Source organism: Echiichthys vipera (assembly GCF_963691815.1).
Source record: "Echiichthys vipera genome assembly, chromosome: 20".
Taxonomy (NCBI): domain Eukaryota; kingdom Metazoa; phylum Chordata; class Actinopteri; order Perciformes; family Trachinidae; genus Echiichthys; species Echiichthys vipera.
Window position 1 is genome coordinate 6,156,930 of NC_139845.1, and position 22,938 is coordinate 6,179,867.

The 22,938-nt window shown below is 42.4% G+C and overlaps 1 protein-coding gene across 7 annotated transcripts in view; it reads right to left on the reverse strand.

The window, feature by feature from the left end:
* Positions 1–20,399, reverse strand: part of ppfia2 (PTPRF interacting protein alpha 2) — a gene marked incomplete at both ends in the record, with an annotated part of 164,231 nt that extends 143,832 nt beyond the window's left edge. For all 7 annotated transcript variants that reach the window (XM_083934988.1, XM_083934989.1, XM_083934987.1 and 4 more), the window contains one exon: positions 20,151–20,399. In XM_083934988.1, the coding sequence (XP_083791114.1) occupies positions 20,151–20,399 (249 nt within the window). The remainder of the gene's footprint in view (positions 1–20,150) is intronic.
* Between the last annotated feature and the right edge of the window lie 2,539 nt (positions 20,400–22,938).

A 22,938-nucleotide genomic window follows, 5' to 3' on the forward strand; every position in this document is an offset into this window, starting at 1 on the left:
AGCCGCGGAGATATGTGTCATAACAACTGCACATCATGCTCAGTGACAAAATGAGAACACAATTAGCCATCTCAGGGACTAATTGGGTTCTTAGACGACTGCTTCAGTTGATGTATCATGGCTGAGAAAACATAATGTTATTTTAACTGCAAAGATAAAAAAGAAGACATTATGTTGCAGGAGAGCTGATGCAGTCAGCCATGGTGGACTTTTACCATAACCCAAGAGAGAGTGAGTGTATTTTACTCAAGGCATCATCACATGGTTATTTAATCATGATATAGATTCATTTATAAACTGCAGCAGTTTAAAGGGATGGTTCAGATTTTTGAAGTGGGGTATAGGAGGAACTAAAGCCTTTATCGATGCTCTCGTCAAAGCCGCCAGACTCCATTGACAAAAACAGTTATTTTACCTTATACAGTAAGGGAATTGCTGGTCTACTGTTCCTTCAATCTGTTTGTTTGTTAGTTTAGTCAGCGTCCCAGTTAATACCCCAGAGAAACACAATAACACAAACAAAGGAACTTATCAAGGCAGCGGTGGACCAGCAACTCCTCAAAATTAAAATGAAAACTCTTCTAGTTCTAAAATTACTGGTTTTGTTAATGAAGTCTAGCTGCCCTCATTTAAGGTGGCTTAAATACATTTTTCTGTGTGGCCCTGTCCACAGCAGTACATTGCTTTGCTGTGCCTGTCCTCTTGTCTGCTTCTCCACACTTAAAAAATTCCAAACCACATGAAACGACAAAGTACTATCCAAGCTACTGTACATATATCAGTTTTACGCTCTATAGTTTCACTATTTATACACTATATATATATATCCATGAAGTGCATTTTTACGTCAAACAATCACAGCTTTATGTGCATACAGTACAAAATCCACCCACCATTTATTTATCCAGCCATCCACACATGCATGCATGTGCACACTTGCAACACTGGATCAAATCCCTCCTGCTCCCTGATAACCTTTGACTATAGATTCCATTATTGTTGTGTGTACAAACAGTCTTGTGCCAAGCTCATTTCATCATTTTCTTTCGTGTGGAATAAATATCCTCGGCCTCCCGAGGCTTCGTGATGAGAATCCTGACAAATCAGCTGGTTTTATTGTGGTCAGAGGTCGTTCTGTATTGTATCTCTATAAAGAGCTGGAGTAATCAAGTCGGTCATTGAATTTTGAGCTCTGGGAGAGTCAGCGGTCCCCTGGCTGAGTGTCTCACTGCATCGATTGAGTCAGAAAGAAATGCTTGTCTGAATGTTACGTCATTGCAATGCTACACTAAAACAGCTTCTTTAATCCAACATAAATAAACAGAGAGTGTGATTCATCAGGCTGCAGGAATCTCATCAGGAATAAATCAACTTATCAAATTGTCCTGTATTCTTCACAAGGCTGGACAAGATAAATACTGAGCAGATAGAATCTATCAAGGGAGCAGCACAGAACTAATTACAATCTAAACAGCCATAAACATGTCTTTTATATAGCTCATAATATGGACAAAGGGACTGACATGGAACATACTTGCTTACTAATCCAAACTCCAGTGGATCCGTGATCAGCCGTGCATTTGTCTGCATATTACATGAATAATGCTGTCAGAGATGGAGTGAGATTGCTTCAGATTGGCCAATCAAGATGGTAATTAGCTGCATTAGGCATTTCAGTCGCAAGCCAGAGCCAAAGGCAGCATCCTACAAATGAGCTGCTGCTAATCTATATTCTGTGTGCATGTTGAGAGAAGGGAATAATAATATACACAGAGTTCTAAACTCTCAAAGCGGTTTATAAAAAAAAAACAGTTTACTGCACCCTGAAGCCTTCAGTCATTTACAAGCATCCATAACGCATAAGACCTGTGATCCTCACATGCTGCAGCAGTGCAGAGTAGAGCCTAATGGCTTCAGTCAAACGCTTCTTTGTTGGAAACAAAGGAAACATTTTGCTATGCAGAGAGACAGTCTGAGTGCTTCAGTTAGCGGTGGTGTGTCGTATGAACAGCACTATCTCAACACACTACATAGCCTACTATAATATGGACAAATCTGCAGAGAGCTGTATTAATGATAAGGCAGTTTAGAGGACACCGTGCCGTTACAATTTCCCCAAATTTCCTAAAAGAGGCGCAAATGTGAAGTTCTTCCACCGTGAACTAACAGGGGTAAAATTGGCTTCGACTGGGTGCACATCTGCTTTTTCCTCTAGCCATGAACTTGAAGCGACAGAGAATGTAACACCATAATTGTTGGTTTTACTTACTGGTACATGGAATTACAAGCAGTTCAGTCTATGGAGTGTGTCTGTGTGTGTCGGCCACCGTTAACTTTCAGTAAAACTGGCATAATGCAAGATATTGATAGCAATCTCTTTCTCTCATATGACAGGAACACACCAAACCAACTTCAAAGAACTAGTTGCAGCAAGGGCCGACTGTTATGTGGCCTCACGACGCGTGTGTGTCGTTCAAACAAGCGCCACACCTCAAAGACTACAGGCGACGGCCAACCAGCACGTAGGTTCTGCGCCTGCGTGAGAGGAAATAACTGACAGGACAGCGAGACGCTAGTTTGGTTAGTTAGCACATTAACAATGCAACCAAGTGTCGAAGGACAAATTATATTTACTGCATGCCAGCATACGCTGACACTGAGGATTACAAACCGTTTCTGCTAAAGAACGTGATGGATAAAAAAATGATCTCACCTGATTCTTTTTCAATCTCACTCCCTCTTGACTTAGGCATTTTTGTTCCCTCACTTCCGTTTCTATTTTATTCATTAACTACCAATCAGAGTGACTGACGCCGTTTCATGCTGAATTGGCTGAAAAATAGCCAACGATGACCAACGGTGCTGAACTGACCGCAAAAACTAGAGCAATGGTCGCCCACCTTCAGCCTGACCGCCACTGACAGCCGTCAGCTTAGTGGGTCCCTGCCTTTCGAGGTTAAGCCAAACATAATAATAATAATATTTGAACACAGGGATTTATATTAGATATTTCTAGAATCTGTATGTTTGTTGATTATTCCTCCTTTTCTTGTCTGTGATGTTCCTACTGTAGTTACCACAGTGCTAACATAACGTATATAGTTTAGATGGAAACTGTAAAAAATAAAATAAGATAAAATACAAGTATGCTGTTTAGATTTATATGAGCTCAAGAGACCCGTGTCTTTAACAGGCAGAATAAGACGTGGGCTTGAATGAAAGCCAAGGATATGTCCTTTCAAATTATACTGCATATATTATAGTCAAACATTAATAAAAGGTCCTTAAATGAAGCCTTAAAAAGCACATGCACTAGCGTTTAAAGCCCAATTTAGCATGCTGGTTGGGTAACTTCACGAGCTGGTAACTTTGACAAAGCTGCCACTTAACAATGCCTATCATACAATAATAACTACAACAGTCATATATATACGCCTTCTGAAAAATGCTAACTAGAGTTTTCACCTTGAGTGGTACGGATTAACATTTTAAGAGCTGGCTCATAGAATAATTTAAATGAACTGTCGCCTCACAGCAAGAAGGTTCCAGGTTTGCATCCCGGCCTGGGCCTTTCTCTGTGGAGTTTGCATGTTTTCTCCGGGTTCTCCGGTTTCCTCCCATGATCCAAAAACATGCACGTGTTAGGTTAATTGATGACTCTGAAATTGCCCGTAGGTGTGAATGGTTGTCTGTCTCTGTTCGTCTCTATGTGCCTTGTGATAGACTGGCGTCCTATCCAGGGTGTACCCCGCCTCACGCCCGATGTCAGCTGGGATCGGCTCCCTGCGACCCGACCCCGGGATAAGCGGTTGAAGATGAATGAAAGAGATCTTCTCTATAATAACCCTTTTAGGACTCTAAAAAATATTACAATTGACAAACCCAGACTGTCACACAAGTAGAAACACCTATCTGCACTAACTAAACTACCCTAATTACCCTGCCTCCTGCGCCTCACTTTGTGTCGAGCTCCTGCTAACACTGTTACAGGATACAAGATGCTTTGTGCACATGGATACTTTTAGTTAGATGCGAGCAAAAACAATGAGTCACAAAATGAATTAAGCATTCTTCACAGACAGTTCATTGCTTTGATGTTTTATCTGGGGAAAGTTTACTAAGCGCTGGATCTTTTTTTTCAACAAACGCATGCATTATACTCACATTTTTCTAGCTATCAAGGGTAAGAACAGTCTTTAGCTGTTTAATTTGTTTATTTGTCAAGGACAATCCCCATTAATCAACACTAAAACTGTAAATGAGCTTCGTTTAAAATGAGCTCATTTTCACCGGTGGTCTCTAACTGGCTGTCAAAAGACACATTATAATGACATTTTTCTGACATAGAAGTATAAAGTTAAGACAGGTAGGAAAATGGCTGTGGATAGGACACCCAGGATTCTAACGTGCTTGTCTAAATTTAATAGACTGGCCTCGCAACCGGATCTCCTACATAATGATCTAAACTAAACTGCATTCTTAATTACATTTCTTGGGAACCCTATTTTATGTGCCCTGTGATAGACTGCCGTCCTGTCCATGGTGTACCCCGCCTTACGCCCGATGTTAGCTGGGATCGGCTCCAGCCTCCCCGCGACCCCGATAGGGACAAACGGTTGAAGATGGATGGATGGATGGATTGATGGATGGATGGATGGATGGATGGATGGATGGGAACCCTACTTTTTCCTCCCAGATTGCAGTTGCTCTTTTAAACACTTTGTTAATGTTGTGAATTGCTACAAAACTAGTCCTACTTTCTTATGTTAAGTCAACAAAACCACTTGGTGGGGTTTAGGAAAAGATTGCGGACTAAGTTCAAATTAGTGCAGACAACAAAATATAATAAACTTTTTTTTGGTGACCAATCCATGCATCCCGACCTCCTTGTTAGACCTAATTTAGAATTTTTTTTGTAATACGTCAACACAAACGTAATCTTGGAGCAAAAAAAACTTCTAAAAAAACGTAACTTTTAGGAGACCTGGCTCTTCTTTAGAGCTATAGGGGTGTGTAGGGGTTGTTGCTAGCCCCGCCTGATTTGGGGCTTTGAACCACCAACATGCTGAACATTTTTTCTAACCAATAGTAAGAGTACAGAAAGAACAACACCTCTGGGTTTCATCTGCTTGATTATGTCAATGGTGCTTATGAGATCTTGGCAGCTCCAGAGCAGCATTGCAGTGCAGCGGACATGGCCGTGCCTGATTGGATACCTGTGATAGAAGCTGGTCGAGAAGCAGCTGGCAACGAGAGAGGCCGGCAACCGGATAACTGTTCTCAGCACTAGGAACAAAAAAAGCAGCTGTGGGAGCGATGGGTGGGTTGGCCCTGTCTTTAAAGGAAGCCAGGCTATGATTATCACAGTGCAAGACAGACCCACACAATGCTGTTAACATCACCGGGTCAGCGAGCTGACACTTGATGCCATTTAACCACTGCCACCTGCAGCTTAATACCACTTCCTATGCAGAATGAGCCAAGAATCTAAACGCAATGTTCAAGGACCTCTTAAGATGAATTATCTTGTGAAGATCTAAGACTTGTGAAATAAAGATTGAAAATAAAGGATTAACAGTGAAAATAAAGTGCAAACAGGAATAAAACGAGACCGAGAACAATCTTGTCAAAATGTTATAAATTTGTATTCAAGAGTTTTAAACATTTGAACAAAACTGCAAAAACGTTTTGTTGTTTTTAACTGTTAAATTGTACATAATTCATTACATAGAGTATATCTTATAAATGGCATAGCTTATTAGTACTGTATGTATATATATTATCTTTTTCATATTTTTCTCTTTATATTCTTTACTGCAATACTTTGCTTATTGTTGGGTTTTTTTATTTGTTTTTTGTGAGCGGTGAACACCAAAGCATATTCTTTCTATGTATGAACGTACTTGGCAATAAACACCTGTCTGATTCTGATGTAGATAAATAAAAGGTACAAAAACACCTGCAAGATACAGTAGATGAACAGCTACACACCGAGCTTAAAACACTTCCAATAGATGTTGTCGACAGAGTTTGCTTTTGTAGTTTTTACTGAAAACAAAACTGCAGTGGCTATGAAGTGTCCAACGAATGCAAAATACAAAATGCAAATACAAAAGCCACACCACGAATTGTGCCAGGCCTGTGAAGAATCGACGTGCTCTGACGTCATGCACATTTGCGTTGTGGCTTCCGTCCCTTTCTTGTAAACAGATCTCAGGACGGCCTTAAGGGAATATCTTCAAGTTTGGCACAAACGTCCACTCGGAGGATGAACTAATTGGATTTTGGTGGTCAAAGGTCAAGGTCACTGTGACCTCACAAAACATGTTTGAGGCCATATTATGACGTTCATTTCTTTGTATTACTATTCGAAAAAAATCGTGAATACCTGCTGGGTTTAATAACCCCACAGCACTTAAATATCCACGCTGTGGAGGTGGTACAGGAGCGGTACTGTACGTGCTTCCACTGTCAGTGTAGATGTAAACGTGAGCTCTGTCACCCGGCTGAGGCGACGTCACTTGAGAGTGAAACACTTCCATTTGACAGAGGAATCATCTGTGGTTTTATATTGTAGGGACTCCAGCTGCTGATGAGGCACCAGTTTTCTGTCTATTTAGAGATTTCCTACAGGGTTCCTCTGACAAACCTGGAAACATGCTTCATTCAGCTATAACGTATGTATATATACAGCAACAGCGACGGCAACAGAAAAAGCCAGACAGCGGACTCTTCTAGTCATGAAACACTCTTCAGAATGCAATATGTCACGTAGCTCCACTGTGTTATTGTGTATTGAGGCTGCTGTCTGTCTGAGAAATAGATATCTCTAAATATGAGTGCAAAAAATGGCACGTGTAGGAGGACGCCCTAGCTGTTTCATTGTGGTGAGGCTGACACCAGAATGCCATCGACAGTTATTTGAAAGACATTCACATAGCAGGAAGATTTTCTGGTCTCATGCTCTGTAATATCTGGGGTGATGTCACACATTTGTGCAGTTACCTACAGGTGGTCTATGAAAGTAGCACCATCTAATGCTTTTTTTCTAGTGTTTGATGAAGGAATTCTAGTTGTGTGGCCTAATTTTCAGGACATTCAGAAGTCCGATAACTCTTCATCCAGTTGCAAACTACAAATACACAGATGTGTACGGACAAGATGTGTCATTGCAAGGCTGGGATTCATTAGATCATGTGACTGTTATTAAACACTGTGACATACCAAGCCTTGACTTAATTATAACAAGCATCTCTGGCTCATTGACTGCATACCATCGTCGGATAGAAGCCCAACCCCCACATCCCCCTGCAGCACTGCCTAGATATTACTTGGCCATCACATTGTATTGTCGATCACGAGACATGTGATTAGTAGTGACATTATAAAGTGCAATGCTGTGATGCACCTGAGTCACATCAGCGGGCTAGATGTGCGATCTCTGCAGGGGAGCAATGGGAAGCTGCCATATCTGCCACAGAGGAGAGGAGGAAGCTCCAGTATGGCGCTGACAATTTGGGAAGATGCAGTCACGGGAGAGACACGCAGAGGATCAACTCCTTGGAGAGTGTGAGCAAGTCATTATATTTCACCTTCAAAGAGTTTTTTTTTTATCCCTGACCTTGTCATATGATGCTTTTGGAGTAGGAAGAAAACGATATATAGGTTGTTTGTCGATGCTAAGAAAGAGCTTATTGGAGCGAATGTGGATGTGGTCTTGGAGGAAGCTGGAGGCAGAAGGGAACATCTGTTCTCAGAGACTCACTCAACAGCTTGTGCCTCTGGCATGATGACGTCACAGTTGTAGAAATCACCAAGTATTAGAAATTTAAATTAAAGTTGTACAGCTCAGTTCTCCATTACACCACGCTTTATTCCCTGAGGCTTTTTGGACTACCATCATTTTAAAGGCCCCATATTATAAAAAGAGCGATTTCCATGTCTTTTTTTATTATAAAGCAGGTCGAGGTGTTATATAAATACTGTGAAAGTATCGAAACGCTCAATCCACAGAGAAACGTTCACAGTCCGAACTCAGAAACTGTGTCTTTAAACGAGCCGTCAGGACTTCTGTACAGTTGAGATGTCACAAATAAAGTGCAACTACATGACATTACATTTGTTCTCTGGCTGCAATGACAGCGCAGAGACACTGTTAGCAGTGATGCAGAAGACCCAGAAATGCGGACGAATCAGGGCCTGTGTCTGCATATCCTGCGCACAGTGATTAAAGTCTCAGGAGCGACACCAGCGCTTTTCTGGAAAATTTAGATGCACTCGGAGCTGTTGAACAAAATAGGTGCACAGCTTAATGCTCTTTCTCAGTGGGGAACGACTCACAGCAGACTGGGCTACTTTGGGAGGGGTGCTTAAAGCGACAGGCGCTAAAACGGAGCGTTTCAGACAGAGGGTGAATACAGGTTCAGACAGACAGTATTACAAAAATACTGTTACAAGCAAACAAATACAAGTATGAACCTGTAAATGATGTCCCCTTTAAGTTTCTAAAATGTCAGAATTGAGTGAAAAACATCACGACTTCCCAGAGCCTGAGGTGGCATCTTCAAATGTCTGTTTGTTTTCTCCAACCAACAGTGCAAAACAAGAGATTCAGTTAACAATGACATTCAAAGAAATCCTGTGTTTACTGAATGGATAACCCAAGAAAATATGTCATCAATACAGATTAGCTTTACACATTCCTCCTTTAACCCCCTGAAATTCATAAGATTCTCCGAAAACTCCTCAGTGACCAATTTCATCATGATGCACTTGTACAGACTGTTACACTGGTCTGCCCCTCACTATGTGCACATTCTCAAAATCAGAAAAAATAACACTAATAATACTAGCAATACATAGTACAGCAAACCAAATATGAGATATAAATGTGCTGACTTGAAGAACTTTACTTACATGATAATGGGGTATTAGCATAAGTGTTAATGGAATGATTTCAATGCTGATGTCTGCAGATGTGTAACGCTAACGAAGACACAGTTCATCACACCATGTTGAAGGTGGGAGCTGTGATGCAGCAAAGCAAGCAGGACATCGTGGGACCGGCGCTCTCAGGAGTCCTTGAACAAGATTCTCAGCCGGCGCCAAGAACCGGTGACATCATGCTCTATTTCTGGCTTTCAAGTGGAGCATTCAGAAGCTAAAAGGTATCCATTAATGGGGACCAGCTGCATGGTCGAGAACACCAGTCAGATCCAGAGATCTGTTCTGAGCGCAGCTGCCAAACCACACAAAAAAATCAAATTACGGCTTGTCTTTTTCAACATGTCCTCGGGATATTGTGTCAGAAATGAATGTCGGTCTAATTCCTCATCAGTCAGCCTACATTTGCAGCTGTGTGTGACACGTTAAACAATCATATTAAAACGGAAAACAGGCTGATTCAAGATTTTCAGTGGCCGCAAAGAGACAACTGAGCAGGTAGCACTCATCAATGGTGGAGGCAGAAATAAACAAATGTAGTGGCTTTTGGAGGAGAGGATTACATTTCCAGGTCGGCACTGTAAGGAGAACTAAGTATTGGTCGTAACCTCATTTCACTCTGCTCACATAAGTGGCTCCCAAGGGACCAGTTCTCTAATTCATTCGGGCAAAGCCAGCCAGCAGCACGAGTATGTGTGTGTATGTAAATGGGTGTGTGTTGGTTAGGATGGGACTGTAGGTGTGTGTGTGGTGTGTGTGTGTGTGTGTGTGTGTGTGTGTGTGTGTAGTAAGATTTTCTGTATTTCTTGCCTCAGGGTCTGAGTCCACAAGTCCTACCCACAGTGATGTAAACTCTAGCGTGCACACACACACACACACACACACACACACACACACGCACACACTCACGCACACACAGGCACACACAGGCACACACGCACTTTCGCTCACTGGAGGAGATAAAATCAAAGTGTTCAGAGTGTTTCTGCGGCTGCCTACGCACTGTCGTTTTCCTACACAGAGATGATTCATCATCAAAAGTTTTTTTGGGGACATTTGATAATGAAAGAAGACGAGAAAACAGAAAACACCTGGAGGCGCTGTAATGTATCTCGCTGCTTTACTGAGACGTGGTAAAGTGACTTATATACATATTTAAGGACTTAAAAAGACTTGGAATGAGCACTTTTTTTTCAGGGAAACCACTCCTAAACCACTTACCAACAGCATGAGTGCTGGTTAACCATCCTCACCCATGGTTTGATGCTTTTGGTAGCTAATAGATAAACAACGCAACCTCATAATGCACACCTCTTACGTCACACACCACTGCAGCCTCACTACAACAGTCAATGGGCTAAATCAAACTCTTAAATATATTTTAATCTCTGTGCCATAGGCCTTTATGGGCTAACCACTGCAACACTGCAGCATAACTCAGCATTTACTCCTTTAGACCAACCTAGTCAAAAAAAAGTTTTTTTTTTTTTTGTTTTTCCCTCCTTTGTTCTTCAAAAAACCTGCCCACACAAGGGATGTTCGAAAAAAACTTTGTTCAAATGAAAACGCAAAAACACACTGAAGTGCTGTCAAGAGCATGGCAGACCAACAGGTGGCAACATAACCCTAAATCCATATTGGCAAATCACACAAAGAAGAATATGTTGGCCAATCAAGCCCCCACCACAGTGACTTCCTGGTTGATCCAATACGGAAGTGCCAAAAACTGCAGTTCTCCAAACGTCCACTAGGGTAGTTTGTGCAATAGAGCAATTTCTCATTGACCCCCATGTTAAACAGGCCGCCACAGTATAATTAAACCTATTTATGCCTGGTACAAAAAGAAAAAAGTTGGAGGTTTAAGTTTATGAATAATTAGGGGCGCGGCCTCAGCTCTGGGGTTTACGTCGGCCAGCTGGATGTATGCCCCTCCCCTGAACGTCACATACATGCCCTTTTTTGGTAAGAGGAAATGAGGCAGAGCCTGAAAAAATGCCATTACTGGGAAATTAAATGCCTGTGTAAGTGTGAACAAGGCCATAATGAGACACTCAACTTGCTAGCAATGTAGTCTACAGTGCAACAATCAAAGCCTCTTGACTATTCTTCACATTTGATTCCGCAAACACTGAGTAACTATGGCATTGTCATTTTGAGCTGGTAAAATAATTAGTTATCAATTGACACAATGCATTCAACATATTATCAATCAACCACTTAAAGCTCAACTCTTAGGTGACGTACATCTGGTAAAAAAAAAAAAAACAACCTAAACCTGTCTTGCAGCATGGTAAGTTTTTTGACTCATACAATCCAAACCGTATATCTTGCTCTTTGAGTACACAAACTGAATAACCAAGAAGACGACTTTGCATGTAAACGACTGCTGTCTCCTTGTTAGTCTACTGGTCATGCAACTTCCTGACTCTACAGCACTCTGGTGCCCTACTGTGCTGTTCATTAGAGAGATAATTACATCTGCAGGAGATCCTTCTGTACCGTCTTGTCACCCTGGCATGTCTGATCAGAACCCCTACCTCATCCCCTTCTTCTGTTTCACTGTGAGACACCGGTCAAACCAGCAGCCAGTGCTTGGCGTGGGCACCAGGAGTGATGATTCATCTGGAGGAGAGTGAGCTCCGTCTCCCTAATCAGACTGAGCTAAACTTTCAAGGGTTATTGATCAAGCATCTCTGTCAGAGCTATTACAGACACTCGACACTTGGCGTTTGCCAAGGGCCCGTCACTGCTTCTGTCAATGTGAAGAAGATTAAAGGGAGAAAAGAATTAAGGGAGGAGAGGAAAAACAAGGCTTTGGGGGTAAATTGGGCAGAAAAAAAAGAAAGTCTTTAGTTTGCAAATCAATGCTTTCGAGAGAATATGCCACCACTGTCAATCAGCATGTGAAATTACAAAAAAAATGGCCGTGCCAAGGACATGATGAAGTGAATTTGGACATTTTCCAGTGTTAAATTATCACACCCACATGTACAAGTTTACAGACGTTATTATGCTATTGGTGATGTATTATCATGTATTCAGTGGACTTAAAGGTCATTTGGTCATTTTCAGCTTGAAACTTTCATTTTGGGTTTCTACTAGAACATATTTACATGCTTAAATGTTTAAAGAAAACGTTATTTTTCTGCCTGAATATACCTGTATTCATCCCCTGCCTGATGAATGTTTTAGTGCCTGTCTCTTTAAGACTCCCTCCTGAAAAAGCCCAGTCTGCTCTGATTGGTCAGTGTTTCCGGGTCTTCTGCATCTACGATGTGCACCATCATTGCAGCCGGGGAATGACTGCTTTGTGACATCACAACCCTACAGAAGTCTTGACGGCTCGTTTAAAGGCAGTTCCTTAAAACAGGCTGTGAGCATTTCCCTGTCGATTGAGCATTTTGATACTCTCAAACTATTCATGTAGCACATTGACCTGCTTTATGACAGAAAAAGACAGGAAGATTTCACTTTTCACAATATGGCAGCTTTAAGAAAGAGGCCGTCATTACTGGTAAACCCCAGTGCAACCCACTCTTGCTTGTCTTTGTATAGTGTCCTCCTCTCTTCTTGCCATGCATCAACTGCACATCGAGCCTGCAGGCAGCGTGAACTGGGGCACAAACAATAACAGTAATCATGGAAAATCATGTGCTGCTCTGGCGGAGGAGACCAGCTGACTGGCTGACTGCTGGAGCCCAGAGGGTCTCCTGTACAAGCAACAGCGAGACAGTGAGGGGGTGGAGGAAAGGAGGCAGGGAAGAGAAAAAAAAAACATCTGAAAGCACAGAAGAGAAGGATTCACCTCTCAATTTCTCTCCTTCATAAGCTTAGTCATCTTTGCTTCCACGTTCTGCCCTTGTCACGAAGCTTCACCATCTCCCTCCCCCTCCTCCATGCCATCCTCTCCTCATTCACAATTCACCCCCATGGAGATACGCAGGGTGGTACATTCCGTGACTACAAACAGCCGTTCGGCGATATTGGACGAAGCTTTAAGAAGGATGGGAGGACACTGTCTTGCGCCTCTGGCCAGACTCTTTGACGAATGGCCGTGTCATGTATGATTAATAAACAGTGGGGTAGAAGGGATAGTCATTGACTTAAAGCGGGCTGCTAATGACCACAAACCAGAGATGTACATAGTGCTCACCCTTTAGATAAATCCACTATCGCTCTAATTACCAATCTTTCAATTAAACTGTAATTGCTGTGTGAAATGAAAGCATGTTTTCAAGCTCAATCACCCTTTTGTGCGAAAGACGTGGAAGGAAAGAAACTGTTGTAATTTCTACCGAAGCCAGTATGACGGTCATGAATGAGCAGACCACAGATCAATTGGCTGCTCTGTACAGTAATCTAGTGCAGTCTGAGCTTTCATTACAACATCGGTGTGCGAGTGATCAATTGGCTGGTATCTCATTACCGTCTGGCTGGGCAGAGAAAGCACTCAGATCAACGTCCGGGGAGCTGAGGCTCTGCTGTGGGTCCTGAGTGTCCAATAGGAGAGATTTAAACATCCACAGTGACCAATACATTCATTAATGATTTAAAGGTCCCATGTTGCGCTAATTTTCTGGTTCAAACTTGCATTTTGGGTCTCTACTAGAACATGTTTACATGCTTTAATGTTAAATAAAAGACATTATTTTTCTCATCCTGTCTGTCTGAATATCCCTGCATTCACCCTCTGTCTGAAACACTCGGTTTTAGCGCCTGTCTCTTTAAGACCCCTGATGAAAAAGCCCAGTAAGCTCTGATTGGTCAGTGTTTCGGGTCTTCCGCATCTCTGCACTGTCATTGCAGTTGGGGCATGAATGTAATGGCACTATAGTGGCACTTTCTACCTATATATTATACATTTGTGACATCACATCCATACAGGAAGTCCTGACGGCTCGTTTAAAGACACAGTTTCTGAATAAAGGCTGTGTGTATTTCTCTGTGGATTGAGCGTTTTTATACTTTCACCGTATTTATAAATCACCTAGACCTGCTTTATAATAACAAGAAAAAGACATGGACATTTTTTTTTATAATATGGGCCCTTTAAGATTTATATCAAATTTGATCTTTCATGGTAAATCAAAGTGAATCCACCCCTCCAACAGTGAGAATACACGGAAAACACAGATGTAAATCTCTGGACACAACCATGACGTAGCGTTACCTTCAAAGGCTAGTAGAGTCACATGTCTCATGGACATTTTCTCATGTATTTGGAAAACTAAAATGGTGGAACACTTCACATTTACACTCTAACAGAGCCTGTTCAATTGCTCAAGTGATATTCTTTCCCTTTTTTCCTTTACTCCATCTAAAAGGTCAGCTGGGCTTCTTGTGTCGCCTACAAGCTTACTTCTGTCTCCACAGCATCTCCTCCTCTAAGGGAAATCTGTGTATGTGGAAGACTACAGCATGGTGCCAGTGACCGGGATCAGTAGGAGCGGAAGCTGGCGAGAACATCATCTGCAGCAGCAGCTTTCACGAGACGATGTTTGGCAACAGTAAATAAACAGCATGGGCAGAATGCTCCCGTAGCCCCTCAGGGCCCCTGGAGTACAGTAACGCACAGCTGAATGCTACGGGGAAACACTGCCTGTCTGACAGCTCGCCTGCCTGTGTTTCAATAGGTGGAATTGGGGGATGGGAGGAGGGGTTGCATGTGTGCGCTGCTGCGGGCTTTGGGTTGAGTCAACACTCTACATGTCTTTCCCCATCTCTTTCTCTAAAGTGAGTACTGGCGAGGCGTCTTTCTGGGAGCAGAGTGACTCCAGATACACTGTGGGAGAGGAAACAAGCCAGGAGAATGCAAGACACAGAAAAACAACATGCTTTCAGACGACAGCGTTGTCCCTCATTTCCAGAGTGGCTTATAGTTAAAGGCAAGAACAAATAGCTCACCCTGTGCAACGTAACGCATGTTGCATCAGCAGCAGAGATGTAGTTGAGGGTAAATCCATCGCTTTATTTTCTCAGTGGAGTTTACCACGTGTTATAGGGTAACATAAATAGTGTCTTAATTTTTCTATTTTGTTGGATGGATAATGCAAACACTGTGGAAACAAATGACCCCTTTAGGGACAATCATATCTATCCACATGGTAACAGTCGTCATTAGGACACCTTGGCGTCACAGTCTGGGATTCTAGTTGTGAATTCAAACAAAACCGACGTTACACGGTGAGGTTTAGAAAAAGGTTGAGGTTTGGGTTAAAATACCAAAGATCGTTATTTAAGAAAGTTAACTTAAAAGTCATTGTTGAATTTTGGATTCAAATGGGACGTGGAAGTTAGGTCTCCCGGGTGACAATCCAGAGTATGCCTGAGCCTTCCACCACCCAATGTTCCTCTTTAGGCAGATTTTTCGGTCTTTTAATACTCCCTACCATCATGCTACATGATCTTACAGCACCGCGGTGAAGCAGTTGATTGTAACACTGATGGCTGATCCAGCTTACCATTTTAATAGATAACAGGCAACTTTTGGGTTTCCTAAAGCCCAAGGTGACGTCTCCAAATGTCTTTGTTTTAACAGCCCAAGACTATAGATGTTCAATTTACACTGATACAACACAGAAAAGCAGGAACTACTAATGATTAAAAAGCAATAGTCACTGAGGTTTTTTGCATTTTTGCTTGAAAAATTACCTCAACGACAAACTAATGACTGCCAAAACACCTTTTCTAGTTAATGTTGTGAAACGGAACGACTTAGTTAGATTTAGGCAAGAAAAACTACTTGGTTAGGGTCAGGATTGGCTTAAAATGAGTCACAGATATACTGTAACTGTGTCACAGACATTTATGTTAACCACATTTCTTTACCATGAGTCGCCACTGAAATCCTTTGTAACTGCTATAAAACTGACTACAGGAGCAACAAACCTTTCCGAAATATTCCTTTATGTACAAGTTAGCAGTATTTTAGCATCAGTATAATATATACAGTACAAGGGATGTCATGTAGCGATGGACGTTTGACACATAAACAGCTACAGTAATGGTTGCATCTCTCATTCCTCTGTAACAAAATGGCCTGATGAAATGTGGAAAGAGAAGCCGAGGGACAGTGGGTAAGGAGGGGAGCCATATAAGGGAAGGGACAGGGACACCACTGGGTTGTTATGCATGTAAGGGGGATGCAGTGTTGCCTGGAAGCGTCAAGTGGGGACGGCGAATGTCACTCCGATCAGTCGGAAGTGTCATGACGAGTAGCCGAGCCGTGACCTCTTGTGGGGCGAGGGGAAAGACAGAGGACAAGAGGGAGACACAAGGCAAGGCGCAACGTAACAGAAAAGGCAGTGACAGCAGAAACAGAGACAGAGAGAGAGTGAGAGGGGGGAGAGGGAAGAAGAACAAGTTTGTTGTGGGCCAACGCCTAATCCTGCCAGCGCTCCAGGCTTCAGGAACAGAGGAGTGGTATCAGTAAAGACACATTCACGGCCTGCCGATCGCCTAAATGAGGCCACTTCTGTCTTAAAAAAGGAAACTCTGCGGCTTCTATTTTCCTACCTCCTCTGCAATCACACACACAGAAATAGTGGAGAAAGACCTGGAAGCTATCAATTGCCCTCTTTAGGAATCCCACTTCATGATTATCTGAGCATTATTTCACACTGTTGATCCCCTAAAATTGCTGCAAAATGACATCTGTATTAAAGAAGTGCCATTTTTAAAAGAAGTGTCAGATGCAGCAAAAATCATTACAGCCTGATCACGAGCAGAGACATTCATAACACGCCAGGACAAAAAGTGATGGCTGCTTCTGTGAAATAAGCTCATTCTTATTGTCCAAAAATGCAGAAGCTGCACGCACATCTCTTATCTACCGCATATTAAACAGAAGCACAACAGGGCCACTTTTCCCTTCGCAAAATGCCTCTGTATAATAACCAAGGTCTGACAAACCTCTTCATAAGCCATTAAAGTAATGTTGATATCATACAGGGCAATAAGACGCCATCAGATTAATTAATGAAATCGTTTGTGCCAGGACGCCGCTTGGAGGGTCCCAATCGCCAGAGTGACATCTAATTTAAGCCGGGTGTCAGGAGGAGCACCAGAACACTATGTCAGCTCTGTCATTACGCAATGACATTCAATACATCACCACAGTGCCACCACAGAGCCTTTACTGCCCTTACTGCCAGTGGAGAGCAATGAAAGTGTTTGATAATGGAAATGTTATTTCACTTTGGCAGGCCTGGATGCTTTTCTCTGGGACTTAAGCGGTGGGAATGTTTGGACAGCAGTGGGAGATGGATTCAAATACGCTATTCCAACGAGGATGGGGACGCCTGTTTTGCATGTTATCACTCCATTGAATGGGTGTTATCAGTGCTTATCAGCCTCATAGGGCCCATGAAGGGGTCTTCTACGACTTTTAGGAGGTTCACAAGGCCGTAATCATATATTTCAGATATTTCAAGCTAACAGTCGTCGTTAGCTCAGTCGGGACATCTTGGCGTCACTTTTTTAACACTCCAGGAGTCACAGAGAATTCAAACAGAACTGAAGTTACTTGGTTAGGTTTGGGCAACACAGGTACTTGACTAGGTTTAGTAAAAGATTATGGTACGGGTTAAAAATGCTTACGTTCATGGCGTTAGTTAAAAACAAAAGTAAGTCATTTGCACTAGACTTTTGCTTTTGGTTTCACATGGGACACGGACACCAGTCTCCTGGGTAAAAGTCCTGTGTTTGTTTGACCCATCCACCACCTCAACCTTCCTCCAACATATCCAGACTTCCAATCTTTTAAAACTACTCGCTACCATTGCCGCTCTTCATACTACATCGTATTGGGAGCGTACCTATGTTCCCCGAGTCCTATGTTCCCTGTTTTGTATGGGACCCACTTTTCACAGAAAGGGTCCTATGTCTGTTATTTTTCGCACAATTAGCGTCAAATTCCCAGGGAAATAGGCTTTACGCAGACCCTAACACTACCCCCTAACCCAGCCCCTCACCCTAAACCTAACCGTAACCTCTAGCCCTAACAAAATGCTGACTTAAATCTGCGAAGGTAAAGGCTTAAGCAACCGGGGAACATAGGTACCCGGGCACATAGGGATGACCACGTCATATTACAGCGTTGCAGTTGAGCGGCTGCTCTGAGCATCTAATCCAGTTGGTGATGATAACAGCCTACTGAGAAAACTAGGAGGTAGAGTAGGGCCATATCGCCTCATATATGTATGTAGTGATTAGCGCCCATTCAATCGGGTAACATTCAAAGTGGGTGATGAGGAAAGACATGCATTCCAATGTGAGAAGTAAGTAAGTTTTTCGCAATGTTCTTAAACATTTTGTACTACTTAAATTTCCCCGTTCTTGTACTCTCACCTGTATATTATGTCCACTGTGTAACTTCTGAGGAGGATAAAAGCCCCAAGGCTAAACTAGGAGCTGGAAACCGCATAACCCCGAGTTCAAATCTACAGTCTGAGATGAATCAGAGATGAAAACCTATCAAAGGAAGTATCCAGTAAAGGCGTATTTATACCCTCTCGACACCCAGACACCCAACAATCTGTTTCGCACGTCAGAATGAAGAGGTGTAAGTGGGTTCAAATTCAAATTATTCTAAAAGGCTAATTCTAAAAATTTTTTTTGGGGGGGCAAGATTCAAAATGAAGTATCATTTTAACTCTTCAACACTTCAAACCTCTTTTAAGCAGTAATGTGAGATCACACCAAAGCTAATATAGACACAGTGTGTGTCTCTGAAACCATGCGGATTACTGTGCTATGGAAAAAAGTCCTCCTCTCTCCACCACCACCACCAGCAAACCTCCAGAGTCTTCTGGAAACAGAGTGGGGAGAGCGTGTGACTAGAATTACTGACACACTTTTAGAAAATGCTAATCTCCGCTTACTGTAGGACTTATTACGAAATACTTTTCTGTTCAAACTGAACAAGCTGCCACCAACAAAAATGTCAAGCTCAATATTTCTGTTCTGTTTTACGGACGTGACGGCAAACAAAAGCAGGCCTGAAGGGTCAGACAACCAACATGGTTGTCCGCACACTGCATGTGAATTATGCATGGGATTTTAAATACCAACTACTTACTAGGTTTTGTTTGGGGATGTTGGAAATCTGACATTTGAGTTGGTTAAACACTGCACTGCAGAAACACTACATGAACTGTACAACACACACACACGCGCACACACTTTCTCACACACACACACACACACACATGTACCAATTGTGCGTGCTTTATCCAGAGTGCTTTAATAACTCATCATTATGCAACGGGAGTCCAACTGGTAATTAGACCCCAGTTCCCAAATGTTTAAACTGATGCAAACGATACCACAGATTCGCTCTCTTAACACTCTCTTACACTATTATCTCGCTCGCATGATTTAATTTGAACTTAGTGATTTCAGTCGGAAATAGCAAGGGTCACTGAGATGGAACATTTTACACAGTATTTGTACTGGGAGACACAATGTTTGTGCCATGTTCATTTAAGAATAATCCATTTTTACTGTAAATTAAAACATAAATATACTTCTGGTGTTAGGGATTTTCACACTGCACTTAGCTCCAGGCTAAGGGAGCTGTTAGGTGTGGGCTAAGAAAGTGTTTACACTGGCACAGTCCTGGCACATTTCGAGTGGACTCACCACAACTTTAGCCTGGGGCTTGCTGGTCCTGTCCCCTATACCAGAATGTTAACTCATGCAGGGGTATGGCCTGGGAATGTGAGACTAACCCTGGGTTAACAATGTGTGTATGAAAAAGGGCCCAGGGTCACCTCTTAGCCTGGAGAATGCAGTGTAAAAAACACCCTAGGAAATTGTACATCACTCTTATTCAAAGTTCATTTAGTAAAAGGGTTTGTAGGAATTCATATGAGAACAAAGCAATACAATCCCATACTGTGAAACAAGACACTAAAGCAACAGAATATAGAGGAAGTTCAGAAGTACTGTGTGGGAAAAATACACTATTCTCTTTAAGTAAATGCTATTTAATACAACAATTTTATCGCAAACAACAAAATATTCCTGGTAAATTCAATCTACGCCGATAAAATTAGACAAAGCCAGAGAGCTTTGTTGTATGTCTCTTCCTGTCTATTTCCTACACTGTCAAACAGTCAGTAAAGGCATATATATATATGTATATATATAAATATATAATAATATATACAAAAAGAATCTTTAAAAGCGACAGTGCCATGGCTTACCTGTGGCAGGGCGGAGCTGAGCTGGCGCTGCAGAGAGTCCCGGTCATAGATGACGTCCTGAAGGTGCTGCTGGGACAGGCCGAGGCTCTCCTGGGTCTCCCTCAGCGTGTCCAGAAGCCGGTCCCTCTCGTCCAGCATGTTGACCATCAGCTGCTCAAAGTGGGAGTCTGGGTCCGAGGCGCTGCTCTGAGAGCCGCGCTGGTTCAACGCCGTGTCCTCGCTGATGGTGGGCATCACCTCGCACATCATTTTGGCACTGAGAGAAGGGAGATGAGAAAAACCTTTAGTCTTTCTATTAACAGGTGCCAATACCTATAACAGCAACCTTTTCAGAATAAATGTCATCATGCACTGCAAACAAATCTGAACTGCGGGGTGTATTGTTCTGCATTTTCTGAGATGACCCCCACCCCCAAAAGAAATCCCCTTTCAAGGTTACAAGGGGGATATAGCCCACCATACATTGGGTTGATGGACGGACAGCTCACAAGTCCATTGCAAGGTCAATAAAGCTGGTCAAACTAACAAACCTCTTAGGCTAATTGTCAGGTGAGGTCAGTTCTGAAGAGTAACTTTAAATAACTCATCCCTGACGGACTTGTGATCACATTTGAGTTGAAAAACGCAAAGATTTGAGAACACTTTTCCTGTTAATCACCTTGCAACACCACTTGGATTTATCTTGTGATCCACTAAAGGGTTCTGATGTCCAAGTTATTTTACCAATCATAAACTTTCAAAGTATCAAAAATCGAAATCAAAACTACAAAACATGTCTTATTGTCTGTTATTTTATTTATTTATACCACGGCAACATAAATATCTTGTTTGGATTCAGGCTTAAAGTAAGCTCTTGGATCATGTTAATGCTAAAGATCTTTACATTTAGCAAAACAAATCGTGTCCACATCAGCGACTACTACATGTATGGATATCCACCATTACTGAATGGCTGGTGAGTATGTGACCGGGCCTGACACAGTTGGAGCTCGGCTCAGTGTCAGCCCAGCGTTTCAAAGCTGCAGAGACGTCTTGGGAGGCTGGGTGTTCTGCCCTAGATTTCACGCTTGTGCTGTTCAATGATCCAGCCCAGATCGAGTTGCATAACACACCATATCTATGCTATAGTGGATATGTGAAACCATATTCCAGTTTCCCTGAGGGCCTTTAGAAAGCCTCCAGAGTCCTCCTGGAATAAATCATGGGCCGGGTTTGCATCGTCACATGTCAGAGTCAAAGCAAGGGAAGCGAGTTGAAGCATGCTAAGCTAACCGACAAATAACCATGGGTTATAAAGATTTAAGGGGGTGAGGTAAACACAAAGCCTGAGAGATACACTAAGCTCCATTAAAATACCTTTTTTTGGAAAATATGATTTTTTTTTTCTCACCATGATTCAGTATCAGTTTACTGTTTACCGTGTGCGTTCAGCATGTTCAGCCCAGCTTACCACAGAGGCTGAAAGCAGGGGGAAAGAGTTAGCATCCATCAAAACAGAAAAATACACCTTCTAACTGCACTAAAGCGGCTTCAGTTATTTATTATATCTTATTATCACGCAAGACAGTTACTAATACATCTAAGAACCATTGGGGTATTTTGCAAAATTGTACAAAGCTAGCATCCTAGCAAGAGGACTTCTGACCTCCTGTCTCCGGACCCAGCTATTTGGTATAGTGACTAATGAGCTAACTGTTCACTTTCCTTACCACTCAAGGTCAATGCCAACCCTCAACCATCTGCCTGATCACTCAGCTTCTACGCTGGGCGTGTCTTGCCATGAAAAGTAGTGGGATTCATAATAATGTTTTGTTACTAGTGTGTTGACCCAGGCCAGGTTTAGGCCAGTGAGCTTTCAATATAACATAGCCCAGACTTGGTCCCCTCTGGGTAGGTTATAATTACAGGTCTGTGTCTCAGCATTTTCTGGCAGTAAGATGGGCTCTCCCAAATCATCTCCAGGCACTGAGCCAGACTCACCAGTTCACCATTCAGCCACCATCCGCTGCCGTTTAGACCTGAGAAAGCGAGCCTTTGTGCTGCTTGGCTGGACACTCCACACATGCAAGCCTTTTTGCTTGGAGAGCGGGCCAGCCGGCGGCCAGACTTGGACACCAGTGCCGCATTTTAAGTAGAAGGTAGTGATTTATTCCTGACTCTGGCTCAATACTTGGTAGTTGGCCTCAGGGAACAAGGTGCTGGTTGCATAAAAATCCATACGAGTATGGCATCTGGCAGTATAAAAATAAACTTTATGTAAAAAGTATTGATGCGGATTGTAAATGTTTAGTAAAAGAGAGACCTCAGGTCATCTGCTACTATGAAAAATATATATGTGATGTTGTTTCTTAGTATTTTTGTACTTGTGCCTGTATATTCCTACATTAGTAAGTGACTTCCTACAATTTATCTGAAAAACTTTATGGACTCTGTTGGTGCAGAAATTCATATCTCTGTCTGTTCTGCAAAATGGCAGCTACGAAATGCAAAATGGCAGCTCTTGTATTCGCATTCTGAAGGGTTAACTCCAAAATGTGACCATTACCTGTGATCTCTTACATCGCTCACCACTTCATCTCTCCACAACGCTTCAACAAATAGGCCCTGAAATGGTAGGGCACATTTTTATGTCTCCTTTAAACTGTGCGGAAGGAAAAGTATATTGAGGATGTTTTTCTGCTTCATGGCACATACAATCCCCTTTCGTCTCGTTCCTGAACCTTATGCTTTGATCTCACCGTGACTGCCCCTTAAATCATTTCTACTGTCTATGAAAAATCAATAGACA